At 33.7% G+C, this 19,017-nt stretch overlaps 2 protein-coding genes across 2 annotated transcripts; both read left to right on the top strand.

The window, feature by feature from the left end:
- The first annotated feature begins 89 nt into the window (after positions 1-89).
- Positions 90-14,515, top strand: LOC117104330. The gene is made up of 23 exons (XM_033245147.1): positions 90-95; positions 511-589; positions 988-1,055; positions 1,344-1,443; positions 2,004-2,054; positions 4,021-4,080; positions 5,319-5,387; positions 5,743-5,916; positions 6,360-6,806; positions 8,025-8,201; positions 8,800-9,231; positions 9,758-9,920; positions 10,093-10,199; positions 10,384-10,484; positions 11,161-11,281; positions 11,522-11,754; positions 12,048-12,149; positions 12,414-12,596; positions 12,692-12,952; positions 13,577-13,783; positions 13,915-14,009; positions 14,235-14,295; positions 14,405-14,515. Exons 1-23 carry the CDS (start codon positions 90-92, stop codon positions 14,513-14,515), a joined length of 3,408 nt encoding a protein of 1,135 aa, XP_033101038.1.
- LOC117104356 lies at positions 14,386-17,815 on the top strand. Its single transcript, XM_033245181.1, has 3 exons — positions 14,386-14,494; positions 14,759-14,981; positions 15,366-17,815. The coding sequence occupies exons 2-3, from the start codon at positions 14,807-14,809 to the stop codon at positions 15,722-15,724; spliced, it is 534 nt and encodes a 177-aa protein (XP_033101072.1). The 5' UTR covers positions 14,386-14,494; positions 14,759-14,806; the 3' UTR covers positions 15,725-17,815.
- Positions 17,816-19,017: the final 1,202 nt, after the last annotated feature.

Genomic DNA, 19,017 nt, shown 5'->3' with positions numbered 1-19,017 from the left:
TGTTAACATTCTTATTAAATTATTTTCTTTTTTGTTTACTTAATTTTTTCATGGCTGAATAAGGAATGAGTAATTGAATAAATGGATGAATGAATGTGAAATGTCATAATATATTGTTTTTTTAATGAAGAAATATTAAGATACAATTTTGAATGTAGTAAATAGTTATCAAGGAAACCTGGGTATTTAAGATTTTATTGCTCATGATTATAAAAGCTTTTAAATATTAAATGTGTTTCCTTTCCTATATTACAATAAAACTATAATTGTAAAAAATAATTATTATATTGTTTATCTTGCCAAACAGAAAAAAACACTAATATATGAAAAGTACACAAGTTGCCTAGGAATTCACACTCCAGTCTGAGGCTTATTAAAGAATTGTGATGAGCTAAATAAATTTAGAATCGCATACTGTTAGCAACTTTTATCTTTAAGCCAAAATAAAATAGTTAATGAAGCAGAATTATCATTGAATACATATTGCAATTTTGAATTAATTTTGGACAGGACACTGCTGGAGTTGACGGGTTTGATGCTCTAATTAGGACATACTGCAGAGGGGCCAAAGCTGCCATTTTATGTTATGGTAAGTCCAAATAGAGTTTTAAAGGTTGGTGTCATGTTTACTTTACCTGGTAAAGGTAAAGTATTATATCTACAATACAAATATGTAACCTGGTATACTGAAAACGAAATACTAGGGATTACTAGAAGAGAAAGGATCCAATTACTGGTTTAGTTAAAATTGTATAATAAACATCATTTAATTAAATTATTTATAATATATATGTCAGTAAAACAATTGCATACTTTATTAATAACATTTTTTTTTAAATTATCTGTAATTGCAGCTATTTTTTACTATTGCTGCTGCTTTCCTATTTTTCTGCCTACATGTGTTTTGGCTGATAGATATTTTTTTGGTGTTACATCCCCCTAGGCTATCAGAACTACTACTAGTATGCTTATCATTTTATTTAACAGATGTAACTGAGGCCACAAGTTTTGAGAAGGCAAAATTCTGGGCTGGTGAACTTCTACAGAATGAAAAGGTTTTCTTTTGATAATTCACGTACATTTAAGCACACATTTTAAATACCAAGCATTAAAACAATAATGTATCACAAATAGAAATTAAATATGGCTCAACACAAAATTATATTAGTTTAAACACAAAATTAAGTATGAATTTAATCTACAATATAATTGATTCTATGAATTCTTACAGATTATTGCAACAAAAAGAAGGAACACAGTTATTTATACTTAATTTGTGCTTGTTATTTTTTAGATCGTTCTGGTGTAAAGCATTACTACATTACATTGTGATTTTATTTCAGAAATGTAAAATTTATCTATGTGGTACCAAAGTAGATTTAGTTGAAGATGGTAAAAAGAATAAAGAAGTTGATTACCATGAAACAAAAAACTATGGCGATAGTAAGTAGACACATTTGCAACTTCTTCACATTAACTTTTAAGCAACAACGTCAACAGCGACCACATAGTTAGCAATCAGTTTATGAAGAGCCTTACACAAGAAAGTCTGAAATATATTACTTGGAACTTGGTAAATAGTGGAATTGACAGCTCATATGCAAAGAAAACCCAAATAAACTATTAGCTTGTCTTTCTTCGCTGCATTATTTTATGTCACTTGAAGGTATAAATTTTACTGCTTAGAAAACTGATATTCATCAAATCATCTTAAAAATTATCTATAGATGTAGATTTAGCTAAAGTATTTTGACCTTTAAATCCCTTCATTAAGACATGATCTAAACTCATATAACTTGCTAATTTATTTTATGGTTTCAGGCGTATTGATTGCTTAATTGCATAATTATTATTCACTTGTTTCCTATCTATAACCATTTATGGTGAAATTGACAGCTCATATGCAAAGAAAACCTTAATAAACTGTGAGCTTGTCTTTTATCATTACATTATTTTATGCCATTTGAATGTATATATTTTATTGATTTTATTATTTTCTACAGGTATAAATGCAAAAGTGTTTGAGACATCAAGTAAAACAGGAAGCAATATAAGTAAGTCTTTCTGTTGCACAATAAAAAATTATTAACAGAATAGTATAAAAATAGTCAAGCCCCACTCTTAATCATGACAGTCTACCTCAGCCTCAATCTGCTAAGGCTATTGAAATATGAATTGCAGTATAACAAGGCCCAGTGATTGGCTAGCATCACCAAATTATGAAAGTAAATGTATATTAAACTTGAAATATTAAGATCCTTTATATTATGTACTATACATTAAAGGATCTTTCAGTTACAAATTTTGAGTAAACTTGTTTCTTTTTCTACGGTGGCCCATAAGTTCATGGCAATATCAATTTGTTCACAACAATATCAATTTGGTTCACGGCAATATAAACTTTTAAAAACCGTTCACAACAATATCAATTTGCTCACTGCAATATCAATTTGCTCACGGCAATATCAATTTGCTCACGACAATATCAATTTGGTTCACAGCAATATAAACTTTTAACACAAACCGAATGTGACATAAATGACAAATAAGAAAACAATCGTGACCCCAGGTTGTTGCTAGGTAGGCCTACACATGCACTGTGTTTTGCAACCTGAATGAAGTTGGTTAATTGTTCCTCGTACATTATTTGCCAACTGGAAATTAGATACTTGTTACTCGTTTGATTTTAGCTACTGCTGAAGTCAGATACTTGTGCAACGTCATTTGGTCATTCAAAGGTCATTTGTCCTTTTTAATATACAATTATGTGCACAGACCAACTAAACTGTTTACATTTAATACAAAAGCGAGCAACCCGTGTTGTCTGTAGCACTGAATTTCATGCTCATATAGCTCCTTAGTTTAAACATCTTGGATTACTTGACATTTTTCACTTAAGTTTTTTTCTGTAACTTTTATGTTTCATGTATACCATAGATCTACCCCAATGCAATCTTAACTGCTTTCTCCAAAAATAGCCAAATCCAATCCACAGGCACTCTACCAGACAATCTAATCATTTTCATTTACCTATTGCTCGTACTGGTCTTAGAAAATCTAATATATTCTTCTCTGGCCCAGTGAGGTGGAACTCTCTTCCCTCTACCATAAAAAATGCCCTCACTATCAACATCTTGAAATGTCACATGAAAACATCATTGCTAAGGTTAACAAAAATTGTAGGCAAGTCCTTTTTTTCTAGCTTAACGGGTCTAATTTGTATTAAGCTTTGCTTTTTAGTACTCGCCACTCATGTTTTGTATTTTATGGAATGAATTGAGTGGAATAAATTGAATTGTATTGAAAAAATTATTTGATAAATGAAATGAATATAATACAATATTTATATTTATTTAAATAGGGCACTTGCCTGGCTTGGGCCCGGGCAAGTTGTATTTTTCTGGATTGTCCAGACATTCAATGATTCATTGGGACAATCGGGCACTTGGCCTAAGCTGTTTAAAAATGCTTTTGACACTTTAAGTATTATACCTTATGTTATAATGAATCATACAATGCAGTATATTTATTTATTTAAAATGGGTTACTGCCCCGCTTGGGCTAGGCCAAGTTGTATTTTTCTGGGTTGACCAGACATTCATTGATTCATTAAATGGGGTCATGTGACACGATTAATGAACGCCCTCTTTAACACGCACAGGGATGAATATGTTGAACGTCGAACAAGTATCTAACTTCAGCAGTAGCGAGTATCGAGCGAGGAACAAGTATCTACTGAAACTTCCAGTTGTTGGAAGTTGTTACAGTTGTTACAGTAACAAGTAATCAACTTCCTTCCGGTTGCAAAACACAGTGTACGTGTAGGCCTACCTAGCAACAACCTAAGGGGTCACGATTGTTTTTTTATTTGTCATTTATGTCACATCCGGTTCGTGTTAAAAGTTTATATTGCCATGAACCAAATTGATGTTGTGAGCAAATTGATATTGCCATGAATGTATGGGCCATCATATTTTTTTCTGTGTGAATAAAATTGATTTTTTTTTTTCAAAATTGCAGAAAAATTGTTTAGTTCAATAGCTAAAGATTTTGTCAAAGATTTAATGAATAGTGATGAAGGTAAGCTTTTTGGTTGTATTATTTATGCAGTAAATTTAAAGTGTATTTGTATTTAAGGAGATGTCCTCTGATAATGTAGGAAGTAACCAATAGTAGTTCTATCGCCAAAGAAATTATTAGTATTGTATACCTTTTTGTGTTCAATACTAACAATTTTCCAAAATTATAAGAAAAAAAGTATTTAGTGGACACAATTTCAACAGCTTGAAAGATTGTTGAACGAGATTAAACGAAAAGATTTTGTAAAGATGCAGTGCTTTTGATTCTTAGTTTGTGTCCCAAAAACATAACTTCAAATTCCAATTGTATCTATATTATGTTTACGTACAGTACTTCCTCATTCCGTAGCCGTGTCTCAATCGGTATTGTATGGAAAGCCAAAAGGTTAAATTTTTTACCCTTTTTCAAGCACACTCACTTTTCAGGCACAGGTGATTAACAAATATATTTGATTTTCGTCAAGCACACACAGTCCCATTTCAAATCGTTAATTTTAACCCTTTCACTGCTGGGCCTTTTTAGGAAGAAGCTTATTTTTAAATAAATGCCAAAAAAAAAGACTAAAAGAGGTTATTTTGAAATTGTATTTATGTGTTGGGGTGGGAAAAAGGTTGGCCTATGTGAAAAAATTGAAATTGGAATTTTTAATTAGGTGGCATTGTGACCTTGGGTTGGCCATATTGGAAATCCCTATTTTCATAAATCTGTAAAAAAAGATAGAAATTCTTATGGGATGCTGTTTTTTTTTTAATGGATAATGGTGAAGATACATAAAATGAATAAAAAAAAAATCAATAGTTTGAATTATTTTCATCATTCTATTCTAAAACAGACAAAATTCCATGTTTGTCGGCAGAATCGTGAAAAAAAAATTCCAAAAAAACGGCTTAAAAGTAGATCCCACTTCCATTGACTCATTAAAAATGCGATTGGCTGATATTGGAAACTAGTCATGCGGAAATTCTAAGCAGCATTGAGTATAATGCAAAAGGCTTGTCCAGTAATATAGGCCTACCAAAGTAGGCCAAATATTTAAAAACTAGCAATATTAACTTAGCAATTTCGTAGCAATCAACTCAAAATTAAGGTTAGTGTAGGAGATTGTAGCTAAGAAATGCTAAATAAAATGGTGAAAAGATATATGTATATTTTTAATTATGTTTTTGTGCTAGGGTATGCACTGCATACCTTGCTTACTTTGATCATCCGCCACTGATTTTAAGATTATTTTTCTCCAGGGAAGAAAAAGTCTGCAGTAACAGTGAAGAAAACAAAGAAAGTTACATTCAAGAATACCAAGGATACAGGTAGACTCCATAAAGAGACTTTTGAATTTGTGTTTACCTCTTTGAAGGCCCCTGTATGTATTTGCTGTTGTGGTAAAAACATCTTCATAATAAAATTTTAAAATTATTTTTTCAGCTATTAAAAGTAATTCAGAGGTTTGGTATTGAAAGGTTAATAAAGATCAACCTGAATCTTTTCAGCGTGTACCTCTTATACAAACCAAAACTGCCAAAATGGTATTTTGTCTTTTGTAATTATGTCAAAAAGCCAATGGAGACTACTTTAACTTCTATGTTGGTCCTCATCTACGACTTGTATGTACAGTAACATGATGAAATAAATGTCTGATGATTTTATTTGATTTTGATTTGACAGAATTGCCGAAAGTACCGACAAGGTACCAAATATGCCAACTACACTACTATGTTTCATTGTCAGTTCTTTGCGGTGATATTTGCTATCAAAACACAGATGCAATAGTTGTGACAACATTTGATGAGGATTTTGTCATGGTCGACTTTGGCGTGGGAATCAGTGCACTAGGGAATGGTAAAAATCTGACCATTGACACTACAAACAAGGTTTATCCTAAGACCTCTTTGGTCATCATAAGTCCTCTTATCTATTCCATATTCCAAATTACCAACTTTCAGAGTGTGAAGAACAGTTCTCCTTCCCAATCCCTTAAATATATATTTGTTAATACTTAATTGTGACCAAAAAGTAGGAGGGTATGTTTGTGTATGAAAGAAAAACTAGCAGAACTCTCCCCAATTTTCTGTTTCATGGGCAAAATCAATTGAGCTTTTCTCTTGCAATAGTATTCTTGAAAAGAAGCCCATCTCGAAAAGAAGCGCTTCCAACAGTCCTAAAATAAAATGAAGCTCAGGGCTTCTGTTTGAGGTTTTAGGGTATCATTAAAGAAATGCCAGAATTTGCAGATTTGAAATTGTAATTAATGTTGATACTATTTTGTCTGTCTTTGTGTTTAGCTGGAAACCAGGCAAGGAATGAATTTTCTGACAAATTAGCAGTCTTGCGAAGTTCAAGGCAGGACAATAAAGTCATAACAACTGATGGGGGAGATCTTAAATGCAAATATATCTTCCACATTGGCATCCCAGGAATTGAAGATAACAAGAAATGGCAGTCCATCCTAACACAGAATATCATCCATTCACTTCAACAGTGCGAGAAGCTTCTCAATTGTGTGTCTATTAGTATCCCCCTCTTGTACAGCTCTCTCTGGCAATTTGGTCTTGGGAAAAGTGCCACTATTGCAGATAATTGTGCAGACATCATTGTCTCAGCAGTTCTTGATTATTTGCAACACATGTCTGTTAGTTCAAGTATAAAGGAAGTGATATTTATTGACCAGATCAAACAAAAGGCATTGAAATTCCAGCAGCCTTTGGAAACTGGAGTCCAAGAAAGAAAAGGTAGGATTAGAAAAAGATTATGTTCATACATTAGAGTGTACAACTCTACTTTGTGCCTGAATACTGAATAATAGAAAATACAAAAAATGACATAATACCCCAAAAAGTAATCACCACTCCATTAGACCACTTTATAAGACACCCTAAATAGATCATTGTCATTTGATTGGTGGATTATTTATTTATTTGTTATTTATACTGGGTTTCCTCTTCAGTAACAAATTACTTTTCTCCCAGAGGGCCCAGTACACATAGGCCTACAACAGTCCACGACACACAAGACAAACATACACACATGATGCTTTACACAAACTAAATCTCAATATGTGGTTTAGGGAGTGGAATTGTTTTGGTCGTGAGAAAAAGTCCTGCAACTGACAGGAATTGAAACCATGACCCTGGGATTGGAAGGCAAGCATCTTAACCACCAAGCTATTCAACTCCACTCCATGTTGTATCACTTGTTATTGGTTATTTACACCATTTCATCACTCATAAAAATTTAGATCCATCCATGCATTTTTTGTTCCATTCATTTTGTCCCATTGTAAGCTCTCCATGTTTTCATTGCTTAACTGGATATGGACTATTCCATTCTGAAGGAAGGGAGACTTCACTTCATTAGACCACTTTATAGGACACCCCAAATAGATCCTTGTCATTTGATTGGTGGATGTTGTATCACTTGTTATTGGTTATTTACACCATTTCATCACTCATAAAAATTTAGTTCCATCCATGCAATTTTTGTTCCATTCATTTTGCCCCATTGTAAGCTCTCCCTCCAATGTTTTCATTGATTAACTGAAGATGAACTATTCCATTCTGAAGAAAGAGAGACCTAAGTTTTTTTCATTAAATATATGTTGCAAAATTTGAACTGAACTGTTTTAAAGTTGACTGTCTTAAAAGTTGTTTGTGTTTAAACTTATACTGATGTAGAATGAGGTGTGTTATAATGCAAATTAATGAATGTTTTGTATCCATGCAATGGGGAAAATATTTTCATTTGTTGAATTTAACTGTAACATTTAATAAGATAAAGCTTGTTGAAAAAAATCAACATGATGATTATAAGATAATGAATATTTATCACTAAAGCTTATATTTACTAAAATAATATAATAGCAATTAATCAACCAAAAATTTATTTGATAAAATTTGTATGTGGATCACATTTTAATATACCTGTAATTGTTTTTAATGGTTTTTAATCAGTGGGATCATATCAAATGCCAACTCAGTTAATGTGCGAATACACATATCCTGAAACGCAAACACGCCTAATTGTGTCTAGCGGTGACCCAAAGAAACAGCCTGCAGATATTCTTGTGAATCCTTCGGCAAACTTCAAAGTTGCTAATTCTGGATTAACTGCAAGAATTCTTGTTGAAGGTAAGAATCACTTCAGAACAATTTTGGGTGCTCTCAAGACATCAGTTTTGCTCAGAATTATTTATGTGGTGTTCAGCTATTTACTGTACACCATTGTTTATCCTACATTAAAACTTTTAAACACAGGAATAAATTTAATCAAAGTTGATTAATAGATGTTCACCTCTTCATGTAGGAGTAAAAAGAGAAGCAAAAGTTATATACAGCTGGTCCACTTTTGCACACTCCTGCACAAATTCCCACTCAATGTCAATCACATTCCTGGATACAGCCCTAGTATTGTCAGTAGATCAGAAATTGTTTTTTTTTTTTATGTCCATGACCAAATAACAATATATGATGAATGATGATGATAATTAAATTAATGTAAAATTGTGTAATTCAAATGCAGTTTTGACAAAGTGGTTCAACTTTACTCATCTATTTAGATATGTATTACTTTATTAAATTAAAAAAATTTAACACATTGTGGCCAGGGGCCAAATTGTGTCATTTACAATTTAACAATTAAAATATAAAAATCAATTCAAAAAGTACATTGAAAATCATTCAAATTTGGATTTGGAAAGTGTTTTTTTGTTGTTGGTTTTTTTTTTAGCTGCTCTACCAACAGACGTAATCCAGAAAGTCTTCGAAACTCATAGGCAACACCAGATGAATCTGGTTATAACATCAGCAGAAAAGCTTCCATTTCAGCATCTCTACCATGTGCGAGGAAATGACAAGGAAGCCACAGACTACACCCAACAGTGTCTCCAGATTGAAACCTGTACAATTGACTGTCTGATGACAGCTGAAAAAGCTGGATTAAAATCACTTGTTCTACCATTGATCTACAACCGATATACAATAATCGGGCAGCACCAATGTGCACTTACCATGCTCAATGCCATACACCGTTTCATGAACAAGGTTAAGCGGGAAAGCATTAAAGAGGTGTATTTTTATACTAGATATCCGTCCAACGCTTTAAAGCTTAAAGAGGAGCTTATTATTCGTTACGGAGACAGAGTAGTGGATGTTAAAGGAGGTAAGTTTGCAAGAGATTAACTTTAATAATGTATACAGATGTATATTCTATGCATGACATGAACACATGGTATGCCCATCTTTGAATGCAAAGGCACAGTTTTTCAAATGAATATTGTATGGTATTGAGATGTTTAAGCCATCAGTCCTGTGCAATGTCTCATGCGCATGTTAAGGAAGTAAGTACGCTATTTAGCAAAAGACTAGGGGATTGTCTTCCAGAATACTGCTCAATTCACCAGAAAGACCTCACTGGAAATATAAGATTTTCATGGTCTGTCATTGGTGTGTTTCATGGTGATAGCCTTGCACTAGGCAAGACTTGAACAGATCAGGGAAGCCCCTCTCTAATGATGAGTTTCAGTATCCTTTTGAACCAGGATGACAGCAAAGTGTTTTCTAAACTAAATAAGGGTAGCTAGTGGAACAAGTAACAAGTAAGTTTTAAACCACAATCAAAGGGAAAAATAGTAAGCATTGTTATGATATAGGTATAATACTAATCAATCCATTCATCATTAATACAGGTCAAGTCCCACTTGAAGTGCTAGCAAGAGGTCTCGAAGCTAATAATGCATTTATTGATGCAATAAAAGAGGGCAGCAAACCCATCTACCAAACACGCCTTATGCTTGTTGGACCAGAACGTGTTGGTAAAACCAGTCTCACCAAAGCCCTCACAGAACAAAAGTAAGTTTTCACTTTGGTTTATGGTACACTAGGTTTGTTTGAAATATATTTTGGATAGCCTGTTGAAAGTACTTGCATAAACAGAGATCACCTGCTTCCTAAGTCTCCAAATATAATTATTTTGGAAAGATTATTAAAAAAATTGATTAATATTTGATTTATTTTTGCTCAGATTTGATGCTACTGAAGAAGTTACAGATGGAATTGAAGCGTCATTGTCATGCACACTCAGTGTTAAGCATACCACTAACTGGAAACCACAACCGAAATCACCTGAAGGTATCTAAATCAATACACCTGGTTTATTTAAATTGAGCAATGTTATTGTAGCTTTTAAATATTGCTTGTTCCACATAAAAGAATAAGAAATCAAGTAGGTTGACCATGGATGGTTCATTTTAATAGTATTAACTGTGATAACCTTGAATTAAATCTGACTGAAACATTTTTTTTTTATTCAAAGGGACAATAAGTGAAGCAAGGCAGCAGTATCTGAGAGCTGTTGCAGAACAGGTTGCAGTAAAGCTTCTGCAGAAGAAAAATGAAAAACAACCAGAATCTCAGGTTTGTATGTCTGTGGAGATATATCATTGTATGACACACTATAAACGATTTTATGAGTGATATAATTAGTATTTTTAGTGGTGAGACGACTATAATAATGTTAATTTAGTGACTAGAACAGGACTTCAAGATGCCAGCCCTTGAACGTTGCATTGTTAACATACCATACTTATTTCCCTTCCTTGTGCTTTTACATAATTATTTGTTAAAACTTATACAGTGACCTAAATGCATAAAAAAAAAAAATGAGGATATTTAAAGTGATAGTGAGAAAGGTTAATGTTCAAAAAATACAAATTATGATGTCATTTGCAAGAACATTGAACTGCACTTTCAACAGCCACAATGTTTTGCTTGTATAAAGCCAGTCACAAACTGCATCATATGACCTTTGACAACCAAATCCATCTAGGCTGCCTTTAAATTCTTTATGACACAACATCGCTTGTTGATAATTGGTGAGTGGATTGAAAACAATCTATCGCTTTGTTGGATTTCATTGTCAATGGAATCGCATCAGCCGACAACCATGTGCGCATTGCATGCCTGGCTTTAAGTACAGACATTTATCTTAAAAAGTTTGCATGATTCAGTATGTATTTTATGTGCTTTTTTAATAACGATAAAAAGGATAGGATTTCTATGTTTGTAAATAAAATATCTTTATACCATACAGCTATCAGTGAAAGATGAAATCAAGACATTTGAAAGTGTAGAATTACCGGATGTTACCAAGTCAACAAACACATCACCTGATGCACCTGTGCAGTCACATGACCAAATGACAGCATCTGAAGGTATTAATAAACTTTAATTTATGTTTTTGCAGCAAACTTTTATCATATTATGAAAAAGTATTGTCTGAATACAGAAATGCAGACAGATGTATGATAGAGTGTATAGATGTATAGATAGAGATGTGGATAGGGCTGACGAATATTGTACAGATATGTACCTAAATATATGTTGGACATTAAATAATAGTGGTTAACATTATTTCATTCCTTTTTTTTTTTCATTTTTTTTTAACTTGACAGATGTGCCAGCTTCAGACGGTGAAGTAGATGTTCTAAAGAGTACTTCATCAATAGATGATTTAACTTCACCAACAACACCTGATGTTCCGGAAGAGGTCGTTCAAATTGTCTTACAGATTCTCCAAGATCAGGAAAGGCGAGAAGAAAATGAAGGGTTAGAGGAGACACTTGATGACTTGATTCTGAGTATCTGGGATTTTGCTGGACAGGATCTCTACTATATCACTCACCAGGTATGGTTGCCAGAAAATCAAACAATTTCAAACTTTAGCAAGAAGAGATAGATTATTTAAATTTGTATTTGTTTTTTGTTTTGGTTAGCATTAAGAGCATTAAAGATTTCCATTTGTAATCTAATACTAATAATAAAACAATGTGTTCATGCGCATTAGTATGTTTTGGTATTATCAGGATAAATTTTATTTATTTTTTAAGTTATTCAAATATATATTAGACCAGCTCTATTGTAATTATCCAGACACATATAAAATGACACGATAAAAGTGTATGTATTTTATTGTTTCAGGTGTTCTTGGTATCTCGTGCTCTCTACATCATTTGCTTCAATCTTTGTCATGACCTCCACGCACCTGCTAAAGTACAGATATATAAGCGAGAGGGTGGAAAGGTTTTTTTTTTAATCTTCAATTTAAATTTAATTGGGATTTTGCTATTATAAGCCATCAAGGGCTGCTACTATTCATTATGTACAATATTCAAATTTTAACAAAACAAGTCAAAGAAATTTCATAAGACATTATTATTGATGGACCTGAGGTTATTGAATGCGAGTATAAATGAGTAGTTAAAGAACGAAAAAATAAAGGAATAGAACCAACTTTTCCAATAATGTTAATTATAAAAAAGGGTTTTAAAATTATTATTTCTATAGGTTTCATTTTCGGAACATCATATGAGCAACTTGGATTTTATAATTTTCTGGTTGCGGTCGATCTACTCAAATACCACCGAAAACCCATCGGTGGCAACCCAGGAGCAGTTCTCACCACCAGTGTTCATTGCTGGCACACACAGAGAAAGCTTACCAGGAAATGCGGAAGAGAGACAGGCGCTAGTGAGTATTTACTTATTCAAATATACAAGTACTATTGATTTGTTTGAGTATTGTGTATTAATTTTTTTTTCTTCTGTATTCTATTTGATTGACAGGCAGAAGAGAAGTTTGCAGTTATTAAGAAGGCTTTAAGAGGGACACCATACGAGGGCCATGTAGTGAGCAAGTACTACGCAATTGACAACAGCCTCAGGTCACCCCTGGATCAAGCTATTGTTCACTTGAGGGACCACATCACCATGGTTGCGAAGTTAGAGCACTACATGGGGGAGAGAATCCCCATTAAGTGGCTGGACTTCTTGCATGAGGTTGAGCAGTTGCGCAACAAACAAACGCACTCAATCAACTTCACAGAGGCAAGTAGCAGTAGGTTGTTTGCTAGGTAAATGTTTCACTACTTGGCTAAGGCTGGTGGTTTACTCTTTATTTTGAAGACGATTCTTATGTTACCCATTAATTGCCACAGCAGTTGTTAGGGTACTCAGATATTGGATACCACAGGTGGTTAAGTTACATTTTGGTTACCACAAGTTGTTATGTTTCACCTCGGTTACCACAGGTGGTTATGGTACAACTTGGTTGCCAGAGGTGGTTGGTATTTTATTCCTTGGATACCACAGGTGGTTGGTATTTTATTCCATCGTTAACACAGGTGGTTGTTATGTTACACCTTTGCTTCTGTTCATATTGGTTACCACAACTCGATGTTACGTTACACATTGGTTACCACAGGTGGTTGTTATGTTACACCAAGTTACCATAGGAGGTGGTTACATTTTATAATTGTTTGATGGTTGATCTGCTGTTTTTAGAAACCTTAATTATTTGAGAGTGTGGTGCAATTTTGTTAAATTTAAGAAATTTATTTTATATTTTTGCAAACTCTTGTGAATAAAATTCATTTTTATGAGGATATGTAGTTGGAACTGATGTAGTGTATACACAAATATTTCATAATTGCTTTAATTTGTAAATAATAGGTGAAAGAACTAGCTGCAAAGTGTGGTGTCATCAAAAAAATTCAACTGTTCACCATGTTGCATTTCTACCATGACCTGGGAAACATCATCTACTATGGTGAACGCCATACACCAGGCAGTGCTCTCAATGACATCATCATCCTGAATCCTCATTGGTTAATATGTATCTTTAGGAGAGTGATCACAGTCAAGGATCCGTCAGAGCAAGTAGGACAATTCCTTTCAATTTTCTTTTAATAATTATATAATAATATTATTATATAATTATATTTGTGAGAGTAATTTTAGAATTTTATATATTTTAGAATAGAATATAAGAATTTTTCTTTGTATTTAAGTGGGCCAAATTCAGAAGTTCATGGGCAAGACTTGATGAAGAAGGACTCCTGGAAGAGAGACTGATCCGACACATGTGGCTTGACTTCCTTGACCAGTTAGAGATGAATCAAAGAACCACAAAATGCTGGCCAGGAGGAATCCGAACAAGGAACTTAATCACTTTCTAAGGATATCCCAACCATATGGTGATCACAATGGCAATTAGCATTCATAACATCACCCATTTGTATTATTTTTCTCAAATAAAAATTAGCTGCATATGTATTGGTAAATTATCATTATAATCTACCTATTGTTATGATTGCTCTTAACGGTTTAGGATGAAAAACAGCAGAACGGATGCAATAAAAAAAAGTGGTTTCATAAATATTCAACCACAAGTCAGTGTCAAAAGCTTTAGCAAATTTACTGGTTCTGAAAAAATGGAACACTGAAAAAACGAATTGGTATTTTAATTTTAAAATATACAAATATTTTTGTGGTCTGTAGGTAGCCATTGTGCGGGCTAAATCTGTTGGCAGTGATGATGAAGAGGAAGAGGAAGAGGATGTTGAGCCTTGCTCAGATGTTTGCAAAGTGGTTAGTATTTTATCATCTTAAATGTTAAGCCTCCTGGACATCAAAATCTTCAAAATATATGTCCTCTACGGCTGTATATTTATCTGAATTGCTTATTTATTTTATTCCTTTATATTCAGTAATAGTGGATTAAAGCTGATAAAGATTTTATTTGTGAATTACTGTAAATTTATTTTAAAAAACCAGATCATTCCCATATTTTGTTTGAGAATGTTTTTGTCACAATTATTTTTTTTCCTAAAATTGAGCACTTTATAATTACAGTTGCTAGCACTCTTGGAGAATAACCTGCTAAACCTCGGACATACCTGGATGAAACGCATTGACTTTGGCTTCTGCATCTTGTGTAGTGCTTGCGACAGGGAGAAGAATCACTTCCATGAGCTGAAGAAATGCCTCAAAGCAAAGTGTGTTCCTTGTGGGAACCATCTGCGGATGAAGACGAAACGGTTCCAACGCTTGTTTGGGGAATCCGGAGCAATGCAAGGTACTATTGTACAACCGTCAACTTCTACTCCTACTAAGAAATATTGTTTTTGTTTATTGTTATTAATAAGTATTAAAATATTTTTCTAAACTTCTGCCTCCTAGGTGTAGTGCGTAAAAATTGTACTTGTGTTACGTGGCATGCCTAGTAGTTTACAATTCCCAATCCATGGCACACTAAATGGTGGTTCCATTTGTATTTTTGTCATCTTCAGATTTTGTTTTATGTTTCTTCTCATAATTACTTCTAAATGCATTTGAATAATTACTAATACTATTTCGTAAAAACATTTTTGTCAGTGTTTATATTATCATACATATTGAAAACAATGATGGTGTTACATAAATGTTTGAATGACCTGAAGACATTGATTGTTTATTTCAGAAACGCCAAAATCTCCTGCTGCTCAGGTAAAGCACAAGGTGCCCGTTTTCCTGCGGTCACTAAGCGGAGTATTCAAGGAAATCTCATCACCTATCCTGCCGTTTGACCTGATGACAGAGATCTGCGTCCTCCTCGACCCGTTGCACCCACTCTCCAATGATTGGCGTGGTCTAGCTTCGAAACTTGGCTATGATCGCTATATCAATTACCTGTCCATGAAAGTTAGCCCTACCATGTGTGTTCTGAATGGGTGGTCTGAGAAAGGTTGGTCAGTTGGGGATCTTAAGGAGTGTCTGGTGGCCATTGAACGTCATGATGTTGTACGGTTGATAGACAAGCAGCTCCCAACTGAAGAGTGAGATGTGATCTCTGTAGTTAAATTTCTGTAGTTAAGTTGTTCTGTAGTTCCCCTGAAAAGTCGCACCTCCTTACTTGAGGTAGTGCCGCCAACTTAGCAGTGCACGGTAGGGGAGCCATAGACTTATCCTTGGTGTAAGCTTCCGGAGCCCAGCAAACTGACGCCTAGGTACCTGCGTGTACATGGTAGTGATGGCGATGCTATCTCAAAATAGGGGGTGCGCACTCCTCCCCACCCCCTTTGCGTTCTTTTGTCTTTGTTTCTTGTGGCTTAAAAAGCTCCTTGAGACGGTGTTCTGTGGAAGGCGCTATATAAATATCCAACCATTGACCATTGATAAACTTACCAACACTCATGGATGACAAAAACTCCTGGTGGTGGATTGTGCACTCGGATGTGTCTGCATAAAAGGAAAAGAATGAATATTTATTTGCATCAGTGGTGTCAGCAGGTGGACTGGCTGGTCCCAGGCCAGGTCGTTGGAGATTCACAGTAAAGTCTGTCAGACAAAAATGAACCATGGTGGGGCTGAGCTGCAGGCCCATACAGTATTTAGGGAGTAGGATGGATTCGCCTCACTATTGCCCTACCCAATTGGGAAAGATCCACATTTTTAAGACAGTTGAGAACATACTGAATATAACATTTGTTATTGTCTGTTATAATGATTAAATAGAAATTTAAATAGCAATACTTGTATTTGGGGCATTAAATTTGCCATAGAGGCAACACCCATACACCACCTACCCCAATGGCAGTCCTGGATACAGGCCTGAAGTTGGACCATCTGTCAGGGGAAATCCGGTGCCACCCCTTTACTGAATTTGTTCTTAAGTACTGTACCTGAAGCTGCAATAAATGGGTGCTCCCAATATGATAATATTCATTGTGTAATAATATATGAACAAATGTGAATTCTTTCACACTTTTTGTATGATGATTTATGCAAAATTATATGTTGACATGTAAATTTTGGCTATAATATTTTGTACATAACAACCACTTTCATAGTTTTTATATTTATATTTTATTATTAATGCTAATCAATTAAATTCTAATTCTGTGACAAAATATATTGAATTGAACTGCAATTTGTAATTTTATATAATTACTGTATATAATTATATAATAGAATATATATTACTGAGCAGATTACTTATAAGAATTTTCCAACAGATGTCATAAATATTTTGGGTGCTATGTAAGATACAATACATCTTTTTTGTCACAACAGACAGAACAACAGTTATGAACCTGAAAGTAGACTAGATATTTTATGTAAAGTTTGTGAAAACAATAAATTAAATGTTTACATATTAATGAGATGGAATAAATACTAAAGCCCTATCCAGACTATCAAATTTTATTTGAAAAAAATATGGTCATGATGACATCACACATCATGACCATGTATATAGCTGGTTCTTAATTATTTTATGTGAAGGGCCAAATTTTGTTACGTAGAGTTGCCAAAGTGCGAGCCAGTGACTCCTATTTAGACTCTTCCAGGGATATGACCGGGCCGGGTTGAATTAAGTCACTTTTTGATGGAAGGAAATGGTTTGATTTTAGTATTACTCGAGGTCATATAAACATCATAATTTATATTAAAATATTTTTAGCATGTTTTAAGCCAAGGTGCCTCACACTTTTGGTACAATACTGCAATTATACTTCGTCCTGCCTGCATGAATTGTAGTTAACGTAGTGGTCACGAGGGTAGACAGCTTGCATGAATCGCATGCCTCGCAGTTTGTCAATACCCTACATAGTTCGGGTGCTAATTAAACATAGGCCTAATGTAGGCCTACATTGAAACTCAAATTGTACGTTGCTTAAATGTTTTTATGGTATATTTCGTACCCATTGTCAACAAACACTCCCTGAAATCGATTTAAAACACCTAAAAGTGCTCAGATTGTCGGAGCACCAGGGCCCACGCCCATGGACCCTCACCAGGTCTCAATTATTGTGCAATTTTTTAAAGTTTTGTATTGTATGGTTTGTATGTCGCTTTTACGAACGCACCGCAAGAGCGTGTGCCGCTGTTTTAAAAGTTTCGTTTCAAATAAAGTTATTAATATAGTAGAAACCGTTTATGTAGTACACTTCACTGTGTTGTGAAACTCATTTATTTTTTATTTATTTGCACTACAAAATTGTTATATAGCCTATTTTGTTTTATATATATATATATATATATATATATATATATTAATAGGTACATTTCATGTTGTAGAACTGATTTTTCTAAGACAGAAAAAAATTGTTTGACGAAAAACTGGGGAACGGTGAACAAGATACAAATTTTTGAATATTTAAATACTAGGGGAAAAAGGGGCGTAACTGCTTTTCCCCCCAGTTTTTAAATATTTAAATATATGTATCTCATTCACCATTGCTCAGTTTTTGATCAAACTGCTTTTTTCTGTCTAAAAAAAATCAGTTCCCCCAGTTTTTAAATATTTAAATATATGTATCTCATTCACCATTGCTCAGTTTTTGATCAAACTGCTTTTTTCTGTCTAAAAAAAAATCAGTTCTACAACACATCAAATTTTTGTTTTCCTCTGGAGCCTGACTTATAAAAATTATATCAATATATATATCGCAACAAACAAAAAAAAAAAACGTATCTCAAACCTGTCAACTTGTAACATTTGCGTTGTTTCTGTAAAAAAAAGAAAAATAGCACCAAGTGATACAGTAATATAGTAACAATAATAAACTTTAATACTAATAAAAATAATTGTTAATAAACTAATGTTTCAGTAATTTAAATAACGAGTTGGCTGGTTTTCCTGATAAAAAGTTTGATTTTTATAAATAATAACATTATCAAAAAATAATACCGTACTAAGAGAAATACCAAATTTTTAGTATTCATTTTATTTGCTGTATTTGTTATGTAGTAGGAAGCGTACGATCGATAACAAAACAAAAATAAAAACCGCTCGATAAAAGAGTAAAATGGTACTAGGAATGCAACAAACTAGAAAATAACCTATAAATACCTATTAATTGAAATTTAGTTTAGTAATAATAGTATTCATTTTATTTGCTTTTAAGTAGCCTATGTTGTTACTTAGTAGAAAGAAAACAAAACATAAGTTAAAAAAATGTATGGTAACCGATTGACGAACTTACGATGATAATTAGGCCTAGATAATTATATATTGTGCCCCCCCCCCCTCCGCCTTCAAAAAATCTCTGCATTCGCCCCTGGTTATAAGAACGTTATAATAACGTTACATGGCCGGCGGAAAGGGGGGGGGGGGGGGGCCCCCCCCCCCC

This window comes from Anneissia japonica, unplaced genomic scaffold (assembly GCF_011630105.1).
Source record: "Anneissia japonica isolate Jap-2015-1 unplaced genomic scaffold, ASM1163010v1 scaffold4536_len1192065_cov207, whole genome shotgun sequence".
NCBI classification, from domain to species: Eukaryota; Metazoa; Echinodermata; class Crinoidea; order Comatulida; family Comatulidae; genus Anneissia; species Anneissia japonica.
This window is presented reverse-complemented; position numbering and strand designations above follow the sequence as displayed.

What these genes read in the sequence shown, in the direction of transcription:
- LOC117104330 (XM_033245147.1), top strand. An exon ending in TAAAACAGGAAGCAATATAA is followed by an intron (nt 2,055 to 4,020) that starts GTAAGTCTTTCT and finishes TCAAAATTGCAG; the next exon opens with AAAAATTGTTTAGTTCAATA. An exon ending in TTTAATGAATAGTGATGAAG is followed by an intron (nt 4,081 to 5,318) that starts GTAAGCTTTTTG and finishes ATTTTTCTCCAG; the next exon opens with GGAAGAAAAAGTCTGCAGTA.
- LOC117104356 (XM_033245181.1), top strand. Translation starts at nt 14,807, where the DNA reads ATGAAACGCATTGACTTTGGCTTCTGCATCTTGTGTAGTGCTTGCGAC. An exon ending in GGAATCCGGAGCAATGCAAG is followed by an intron (nt 14,982 to 15,365) that starts GTACTATTGTAC and finishes TGTTTATTTCAG; the next exon opens with AAACGCCAAAATCTCCTGCT.